The sequence below is a fragment of the Lycium ferocissimum genome, chromosome 4, assembly GCF_029784015.1.
Source record: "Lycium ferocissimum isolate CSIRO_LF1 chromosome 4, AGI_CSIRO_Lferr_CH_V1, whole genome shotgun sequence".
Lineage (NCBI taxonomy): Eukaryota > Viridiplantae > Streptophyta > Magnoliopsida > Solanales > Solanaceae > Lycium > Lycium ferocissimum.
In genome coordinates, this window is record NC_081345.1 from 25,130,219 (window position 1) to 25,141,166 (window position 10,948).

General features: G+C 33.8%; 1 protein-coding gene across 1 annotated transcript; it reads right to left on the minus strand.

Annotated features, from left to right (window-relative positions):
* Window positions 1-1,553: 1,553 nt before the first annotated feature.
* LOC132054492 (expansin-like B1) lies at window positions 1,554-2,759 on the minus strand. Its single transcript, XM_059446490.1, has 2 exons — window positions 2,529-2,759; window positions 1,554-2,003 (listed from the first exon to the last, which is right to left on the minus strand). The coding sequence occupies exons 1-2, from the start codon at window positions 2,706-2,708 to the stop codon at window positions 1,803-1,805; spliced, it is 381 nt and encodes a 126-aa protein (XP_059302473.1). The 5' UTR covers window positions 2,709-2,759; the 3' UTR covers window positions 1,554-1,802.
* Between the last annotated feature and the right edge of the window lie 8,189 nt (window positions 2,760-10,948).

The window sequence follows — 10,948 nt, forward strand, 5'->3', positions numbered from 1 at the left end:
TTACTATTCATGATAAATTTTCTTTTTTATTGAACTAAAATTTGATCAATTGATGTGTATTTTTTCGAAAGGCCTTTTAGTAGCGTATTAATTTTGTTATGAACTATGACTTGCTCATTTGGTAAGATTGTATAAGAATTGGAAATGTTTTGATAGTTTTCACAACTTGTGGAGTTTTTATGTCCGTAAGAGAAAATACAACTTCAAATATCCAAATTGCATGTCCAAGCATGGTTTGAAACTATGTCCAAACGGCTCCTTCAAGAATATTATTTTCCAAGTCCAAGAATAATTAGGCATAGCAAGGGCCACAGATTTAATAACGAGGCTTCCAATTGTGGTATTAATTCGAATATGAATGAATTAATCCTACCACAATAAATTACAATTTATTCCACTAAAAATTTGTAATTGCACTCCTCAGTTTAATTTTGAAATCTTTCATTAAATCTTATTTAACTCCCCATGTTAAGATTACAGATATCAATCAATTAAATTAAATTACTGACAATTTAATCAATTTACTAATCAAATCCTTTATATTTCTGCTTAACTTATATCATGTGACGGATACAAAATCAACCTAGGGTTTTCACATGAGACTTATAAGCATTCATAAAGGCATATCATTAAGCTCAAAGTCGAGACATGGATTCTATCAACTAGTTATTATTTCACAAATGTATTATGCCATTATCCAATTTATCAAGAATACATAGACCCGCAATTGAGTCGTACCTTTTAATAAATCAAAATAATGAACAAATCACATTGATCGTAATAATTATATCAAGATTAAGAGTATAAGTACATTTAATGAACTAGAGAATTTGTTTTATATATTCAGTACAAAAAAACTTATCTCTACTTGATCCGTTCAATACATACAAAATGTACTAGTACAAGAAGACGGAACTATACCGCTCCCATAATGAAGATCATTATATTTAATCTTGTGCTACAATCATACATATGGTTTTGTCCAATTTCCATCTTAGATTGTGGACATAAACTTTATACTTATAAGAATTGATGATTTAATCTTCCGTGTATAAGCTAAACTCTATACACTAAATCATCTACTATATAAGTAAAGGACACACATACTCAGTGGCGGAGTCAGGATTTTCGCCTAGAAATACACGAAGAAGTCAAGGGGGTTCAACATCTACTTTATATACATAAAAAAATAATTTTAACCTTGTAAATATAGTGTAATTTTTTGGCCGAGGGGGTTCGGATGAACCCCCTGGAGACTACTTAGCTCCGCCACTGCACATACTAGTACATGATCTATTTAACTCTTTATTAAAAATTGAATAAATAATTGTTCTATAATAAATATTATAACACATGGTTAATATTATATGTCCCAACAGGATGTAGCTATCTAATAACTGTACGTATTTAAAATCTGTTGTTTCTTTTGTAAATATAACAACTACTTCAGTAGTGGAAAGAACAGAGATGTGATGTTTCAAATCCTTGGGCTACAGGTGACAAAAGCACATTTGATTACTCACATTTTGCATATTACTAATTATGTTTTACTTCTATTAGAGAACAAATTACAAGAACATAAGCCATGATAACTCAATAAGATCGTTAAACCAAACAACATTATGCTATATATTAGAGAACGAAGAACGATTTAAGCATCTTGTGCACACGGTGGGTGATTCCTAATATGCGACTAATCTAAAATTTATTCGGTAAACTGATTGCCGAGACATCACCAAGTAGCACTAATAAGTCATTAGATACAGATATATGTTGTATCATACTTCTATATATTTTTTGGTCTAAGAGAGCTGAATGTCTGTCTCAATAGTAATCCCAGCTTTCCATTCAGCAGGGATTACAGCCTTGTTAGACTGCACCCATTTGATTTCATTACCATCACTTGTGAGGAATCTCACGTTAAGATCACCACTTGGTGGGCTTGTCAGGTCGAACACAGCTCCATAAGCCCTCCTCATTGATAACCATTGTTTTGTTTCCTCCTGCATCAACATGTATAATAATTGCTCTTTATTTTGTGTGGAAAAGATATATTTGAAGATTATGAGTTTGAGATTTCTATTCGTTTTATGCTATTGAGTTCTAAGTTAATAATGTATACATGCATGTTCAATTTCCTAAGATAAATATAGGCTTTGGATCAAAATCACCGAGTTCGGCTGAACCCCTAACATGTACTCTAGCTCCACTCCTGCTTATAAGCTTGTTAAACTAGGACATAGTTTAAGAAAGAAAGGAAAACTTCTAAAACTTGTGGTCTAAAAAAAGTCATAGATATTTGTGCAGCTATAAATCATCAAATTAAGAGTAAACTGAGATATTTAAAGTTAAATTATTACTAATAAATACAGAAATATGTCATTCTTTTTTAAACTGACCGAAAAAGAATAAGTGTCACGTAAATTGAAACGGAATATATATAGCAGACAATAAACTGAAATTTCTGGCTCCGCAACAATGAATGAAGCCCAAAAATGATGTTCTTACTATGGTAAAATGAGACAAACCTCGTAAACTTCGACATCAAGAATGTCAGTGACACCACCTTGGTTCATAACTACTATAGCGAGGTAGTGACGGTACTTGCTATATTTATTGATTTTAAGCATGAGATTTCCTCCAATTTTGCAAGAAACTCTACTATATTCTATTTCAACCACTCCTTTAGCAAACAATTGCTTAGCCATATTAGGTTGCTTAGCAAGATTAGCATAGGCTGCTTTGCTGAGAATGAAGTCTGTTCTTGTAGGAAAGAATAGGAAGAGAATATTTTTCTTAGAGAATGCTCAAGTTGTATTAGGCTACTTAAGGCCACTTGAGATGATTACAATCATCAATTACATCTCTATTTATACTACTCAAAAAACCAATTCAAAAGTCTTGCACAAATAACTAGATACATGTATCACAATTCACTAGATACATGTATCACAAACTGCTAAAATATTTCTTGAAAAACTAAGAGATAATATTGAAAGATTAAATGATATTCTTGAAATAACAAAGGACTCCTAGAAAACATAAAAGTCAAGGATAGTATCCTTGTGAATGCATAAATTCCAACACTCCCCCTTAATGCATTTGCTTGACAACTCCAATGCGTTCTCGAAGATAGCAAAACTTTTCTCTAGGAAGTGCTTTGGTGAAGATGTCAGCAAGTTGTTCTCCTGTCTGGCAATAATGCAACTTAATTTCACCTTTCTCTTGTGCTTCTCGGATAAAATGGTACTTGTTGGAAATATGCTTCGATCTTTCATGGTTGACCGGATTCTTGAAATGGCAATCGCGTGTATTTGTTATCGCAATACAAAACGGTCCTCTTTTTGTTTTTCACCAATATCTTCAAGAATTCTCCTAAGCCAAATAGCTTGAGAAGTAGCCTTAGCTGCTGAGACATATTCTGCTTCGGCAGTGGATTGAGCAACAACACTTTGCTTTTTTGACAACCAAGAACAAATGCTTGAACCAAATAAGAAAGCATAACCAGAATACTCTTCATGTCATCTATACTTCCTTGCTACCACTATCGAATAGCCAATTAAGTCCAAATCTCCATCAAATTTGTACATTATCCCATAATCCATTGTTCCTTGCAAGTAGCGTAGAACAGGCTTTGCAGCTCCAAAATGCACTTGGCTTGGATCTTGCATGAATCTGGATAATAAACTAGCAGCAAACATAATGTCAGGTCTTGTTGAAGTAAGATATATCAAAGCTTCCAATCAAGCTCCCGTAAAGTGAGCTATAGCTTTCTTTGCTCCATCATCTTTTCTGAACTTCTCATTTGCTGCTAATAGTATGGCCACAGACCTGCAATCCATCATTTTAAATTTTTTGAAGAATACTTTCAATATACTTCTTTTGAGAAATAAAAATTCCTTCTTTCACTTGAGAAACTTCAATGCCCAAGAAATAATGTAGCAACCCAAGATCACTCATTTCATAGGTTTAAATCATATCTTGCTTGAATTTCTGCATCATCTTCAGATCATTTCCTGTAAAAATCAGATCATCCACATAGAGGCAAACAATGACAATGCTGCCATGTTCTTGCTTCACATACAAAGTGGCTTCGCTTTTACTTCTTTGAAAATTATTTTTCAGAAAGTATGTATCAATTTCATTGTACCAGGCTCTTGGCGCTTGCTTCAGCCCATAAAGAGCCTTTTTTTAGCCTGTACACCTTCTCTTCTCCCCCTTGAACAAAAAATCCTTGAGGTTGCTCAACATAAATTTCTTCATCAAGTTTTCCATTTAGAAATGCAGACTTAACATCAAGTTGAAAAATCTTCCATTTCTTTTGTGCAGCAATAGCAATCAAGGTTCTAATTGACTCAAGACGTGCAACTGGAGAGAAAATTTCATAGAAATCAATACTTTGGTGTGAAACCTCTAGCAATCAACCTTGCTTTGTGCTTTTGAATTTCTCCTTCTTTATTGAGTTTGATTTTATAAATCCATTTTAGACTTACAACTTCTCTTTCTTTGGGTACATCCACAAGCTCCCAAGTAGTATTTTTCTCAATCATCCAAATTTCTTCTACCATGGATTTCTTCCAAACATCATGCTTTATTGCCTCCTCATAATTTTCTGGCTCAATATAGGCAAAGTTGCATCTTTGATAGATGTCACTCAACATTCTTGTTCCTCTTGGAGGTGGTTCTTCATCTTCTGGATCTGAGACTTCTCCACCTTGAGGGACATCTTCCTCATCCTCATCCTCTTCTTGACTTGGCACATCTAAAGAAATGATAGAAGTATGCTCCACCTTTTTATTTTTCCAATTCCATGCTGTTTTTCATAAAAAATGACATCTCTACTAACAACAAGTTTGTTAGTTTTGACATTGAAAAGCCTATAGCCTTTTGTCACATCACTATAACTAAGAAATATACATTTTTGACTCTTTTCATCCAATTTTTTTCTTTCTTCAGCAGGTATATGAGCATAACAAATACACCGAAAATTTTAAAATGACTTACGAGTATGTTTCATTCCACTCCAAGCTTCAATCGGTGTCTTGTCCTTCAATGCCTTTGTCGTGCACCTATTGAGGATGTACACTGCTCGTATGTACCGTTTTCCGCCCAAAAATATTTTTGCGGCCCTCTTTCTCATTCATCATCGTTTCCGGGCCATTTCAACAATGGTTCTCGTTTCTCCTTTCGATACACCATTTTGTTGAGGAGTGTACCCGCTGTAAGTTGCTTCTCAATGCCTTCATTTTTGCAATATTCTTCAAATTCTCGACTTGTGTATTCACCTCCTCTCGTCACCGCGAATGGTTTTGATCTGCATGACCTTTTTTGCTTCTCAACAAAGGCTTTAAATCTCTTGAACGTAGCAAATGTTTCGACTTTTCTTTCAAGAAATAAACCCAAGTCATTCTTGAAAAATCATCAATAAAAATTAGAAAGTACCTTTGGCTTCCCAGAGATGGAGTCTTCATTGGTCCACAAATGTCTGTATGGATTAGTTCCAAAAGTACACTTGCTCTCCAAGACTTCCCTTTTGGAAAACACTTTCTATGTTTCTTTCCCATAATACAACTTTCACATGGATCCACTTCGCATGTATCTCAGAAGGCCTTGCACCATGTCTTTTTGCTTGAGAAGCTTCAAACCATGAAAATTCAAGTGACAAAACCTTTTGTGCCAAAGCCATGAATCATCTACAACTTCATTTTTTAATGCATTGTAATGAAGTTGTAAAGGAAAGTTTCTTTTTATCATCTTTACCAACAATGACTTGATTTGGCTCAATTTTATCATAAATTCTACAATAATTATCTCTAAACACAAGAGAATAACCATTTTCCATGAGCTGACCAACACTAAGCAAATTTTCTTCCAAGTTAGGAACATAAAGAACATCATGAATTAATTTACCACTCCCTTTTCTGTTGCTCGAAATGGTACCTTTACCTTTTGCATCAACTAAGTCTCCATTCCCTATTCTCACTTTAGAAGTGATGCTGCGATTAATTGAGAGGAAAGCCTTTTCATCTCCAGTCATATGATTGGTACAACCGCTATCAACATACCATTTATTGCTTTTTGCTGAAGCATCAGATTGAGAAGCGTAGAAAAGGTTTTCTTCCTTTTCTTCCTCCTTTCCTTCATAGAAATTTGCTTGCTCCCGTTGCTTGTGCCTGAAATCCTTCTCAATATGGCCAAACTTTTTACAAAAGTTACATTGGGGCTTGCCTTTGTGCCAACATTTTTCTGCATTTTTGATTAGTCTTTTTGCAAATTTTACAAAAAAGACTAGTACTTTTCTCATCTTTTTCTTCAACCTTCTTAGTAGAGCCATCACGATCCTGCTTCTTTTTTTGGATTGTACTTCTTTTTTTGTTGATTCTTTGAGAAATTTTGAGACTTCTCATTGGTTCTGGACTGGAAAGCCGTCTCTTTGGGTTGATCCTGACGAAAATATCTCTGCTTCTCGTGTGCACGAAACGATTCAACGAGCTCTTTGATGGAAAGCTTAGAAAGATCTTTCGTCTCCTCAGTGATAGCAAACAATATACTCATACTTTTTCATGACACTAATTAGAATCTTTTCCACAACTTGTTGGTCAGAAATTTCATCACCATGACTTCTCATTTCATTAACAATATTCATGACTCTTGTGCAATATTCATCTATTTTTTCGCATTCTATCATCTTCAAATTTTGAAACTCTCTTCTAAGAGTTTGAAGATTGATAGTGCGTACCTTTTCGTCACCATACACCTCAGCTTCCAGAGACTGCAACTCCCAAGCTTGCTTTGCAGTCTCACAAGTAGCAATTTTTGCAAAAAATGCTCTTGAGACTCCCATTTGAATTTTGCTCAAAGCTTTTGCATCTTGACGACGCTTACCCTCAAGATTTTTCATCTCTGCTATCGAAAGTTCACCATCGTCTCTCCGGCTCTTCATAGCCATTTGCAACAATAGTCCACAAACCTTCAGCTTTCAGATAAGTTCTCATTCTTATCTTCCAATATTCAAAGTCATTTCCATCAAAAAATGGAGTAAGAACAACTGAAGAATCAACGCCTTCATTTGTTTTAGATGCCATAATTTTTTTTCTTCACCTAACCCCATATTAAGAACGAAAACTCGCTTTGATACCAATTTGTAGGAAAGAATAGGAAGAGAATATTTTTCTTAGAGAATGCTCAAGTTGTATTAGGCTACTTAAGTCCACTTGAGATGATTACAATTATCAATTACATCTCTATTTATACTACTCAAAAAACCAATTCAAAAGTCTTGCACAAATAACTAGATGTATGTACCACAAACTGCTACAAGATTTCTTGAAAAACTAAGATATAATATTGAAAGACTAAATGATATTCTTGAAATAATAAAGGACTCTTAGAAAACATAAAAGTCAAGGATAGTATCCTTGTGAATGCATTAATTCCAACAGTTCTATGTCCTCCTCCATGCATGGTCAGTCACCATTATCTTTGTTCCCTCCTCACTACACAAATTCTTGTCCTTAGCTTGCACTTTACGTCTTTACCTGTAAATTTCCTTGTTAATTAATCAATGCTACTAACTAACTACATAAAATATTTTAAATTATCAGTGGATTTTTACCTGTTATAACCTATCTTATTTCCTCATGTTTATAATATATAATTTCTGTATGGATAGTTAGTTATAGCTATCTTTTAAGTGACCTGAAAATATATAATTTTTTTTTTCGCACAGTCAACATATCGAAGTTAAACTCATATTAAAAGAAGAATAAAGGAATATATTACCTGGTAACAAGCTCCACAGCCAGCTTCATATTTGTAAAGCCGCTCGGAGGCTGCGCAAACTTCCTCATTATTGGCATCTTTGCCATAGTCTCCATAGCCACACGCTCCCCCTGATTAAAATGTGCAATAATTAAATGTTTAATTTAGACGGTGCATGAGCAAGTTTAGTTGATTATTTTTGTGTGTGTTATACGATTATATTTAGATGTGGGTGATGCTCCTATGAACAAGTACCAGATATGTTACAGACCTCTTAAATTTTAGTTACCTTTTCATCTCTTTTTATGTGACATTAAGTCGATTGCGAAAGTGATCAAATTAATCAATGTTTGTCAACAAAGTGACATTAATTTGATGTTTTTTAGAAATAAAGTCTTGACATGGTGTCAAGTAAAAACACTATGTACCCACAAAAGGTTAATTTAACATACATAAGATAAAAGTTATTTTTAAGTTGCTTGAAGCCAACTATCACCATAAACGTAGTAACATAATTAAGGCGATCGCGATACACAAATGACGAATTTAATTAGAACTTGAATATTCTTTTGATTCGTAGGTGAAAGAAGGGCATACTTGGTGTCCCCATGCCATCTTGGGCACTGTAATAGGCAGCTCTTGAAACATAATCATTGCTGTAGCATAGCGTAGGGCGTAGGCAAAAGCAAAAACATGCAGAGAAAAGTGTAATTGTTTTTGAGAAAGACCATTTTTTTTGCCTTTAGAAAAATGAGAAGAGTTGTGAATTAATGTATATCGTAGTGAGGAAATCCTCCAAATTTATAGGTGAGCTCAACAGGGTTGGGGATAGACATATTCTTCCACATTTCTCTTATATATGGAAAGTAGAAATTAACCACATGTAAAAAAAAAAAAAAATGAAAGGGCAGTCCGATGCACAAAACATCTTGCATTAGCAGGGTTCAGGAAGGGTTGTTCTCAAAGGGTGTCATATAGACAGACTACCCCTAATGCAAGCAATTAGTGACTGCTTTCACGTCTCAAACCCGTGACCTATAGGTCACACGGATATAGACCAAAGAAAATTAATCCCAATATTAACTTGATGACACACAAATACATTATTTGCTTAATTATTCATCTAACACCTTAATTAAACCTCGAAAGAACCATATGCTCTTTCCTTCCGGAAGTTTTATCAAGAGACAGAACTAAGCATTTAATTTTGACATAGCTATGTTGAATAAACTTTTCATTTTTCAAATCAGTAAACGGGTGAATTTGATTGTAAAAATCTTTTTAGGTGAATTTGACATTACAAAATGATCATTTTGGATAGTTATAGGCTTGTAGCAGGATAAGTAAATATAATTTATGATCTACAATTAGTGGGTTCAGAACAAGTGTGTTCTTATTATACTTGTATATTTTAAATTTTGCAAGTATATGTATTGATAGTTCAAACAAAAAATAGCAGATGCAGTTGAACTTGTCGAATTTGCCATATATCACAGATCACCTCGATCTATATTGTACATGTTGGTAATGCAAAGTTAAAGATTTTTTATGGGTCCTTTTTCTTCTCTTAGTTCACTGCAACAAAGAAGACATTTGGCAACAATTTTTTTTATTATCCTATTGATTATTGTTGCAAAAAGTACCTTTGGCAACAACATTTTTTGTTGTTGCATAAAATTTTCCGATCGGCTGTTATTATAACGACGTGCAACAACTTTTTTGTTGTTGTCAAAAGTACTTTTTGCAACAATAGTCAATATATGGCAACAAAAAAAAAGTTCATTTTTAAAAGTTTCATCATATATGCCAACAATAAAACTAAGTTGTTACCAAATATTGAATTTTGCCAACAATATTATTTTTATTGCCAAAGAATTGTTGCCATTTCTATACTTTCTTGTAGTGGTTATTATTGTCTTATGTGAAAGACAAAAGTCTCTAGCTCGTTGATTAGGAAGAACTTTCTCTTTTCCCTTATATTGAATTGCCTTTTATTGACCTTAAAAAGAGCTAGTAAAAGGAAGTGATCTCGCGCACATGAGAAAAGGACTTGAAGGCAAAATTGGTCGATGTGCCTGCCCCTACACACGGGATATACCTCAGGCCTAATCCAAATTTGGTTTTGAAAAAAAAATACACATTTTTTAGCCTACCAGAAAAGTGTTCAGATACATGCTTACAAGAATATGTGCAGAAATATTTCAAAAGAAATTCTGTGTAAAAGCTAGCTCCAACAAAATTGATCCTTGTAACAACTGACTTTAATCTTCTGTAACAACCATTTTGACTGTTGTAACAACTCTTTAATTTCTATAACCCCCATTAGTTCTCCTTCTTGTAATAGCTCCAACAACTAGTCTATAAAAGACGCCTTTGTGAAGCTATATATCCTACACCGAAAAATATTAGTATCTCTTCTTTTTCAAAGTATTCTTCTTCTTCTTCTTCTTCTTCTTCTTCTTCTTTTTTTCCTGTTTTTTTGAGCAATTCTTTTATTGCAAACTCCAAACTTCGAGCCAAAAGCACGTGTTTGAAAGACCGATCACAACAATTTGTATTATAATCGGACCGAAATCGCCATTAAACAGTGACTCGTTACGATAAAGTATTAGTTTTGATAAGATGTTATACTATTTTATTTCTGCTAAGTTTCAAATTGTAGTAATTTTTTTAACAGTACCACTATTGGGTCATGCTTTGAGCTTGGCCAACTTGTATATATATTTAAAAAGGGAAATTAAGGGTCAGATTCGTTCCTCTACTTTTAGAAATAGATTACTTATACTTTTGGTATACTTTGCGAACAAAAATATCCCTACTATAAAAAATGATTAAAAATACCCCTATTTTAAACAGAAATTCACCTTGAAAAGGATAACCTTATTTTACCCTCTTCTTCAATACCTTCTCTTCCTCTTCTATTTCTTCTTCCATCACCACATAAAACTACCAACACCTCCACCACCGATACCAAAAACATAGGCATCAAAGTTCATGCTTCAATTGATAATAGGGCAAAGGTGCAAATATACCCCTCAAACTTTGCGATTTAGATCGGAAATACCACTCATTAAAAGAATGATGCATATATACCCCTGCTGTTACACAAATGGTGCAAATATACCCCTACCATTATAGAAATGGTGCAAATATACCCTTTTCGCTCCAGATTTTTTTTGAAAAATCG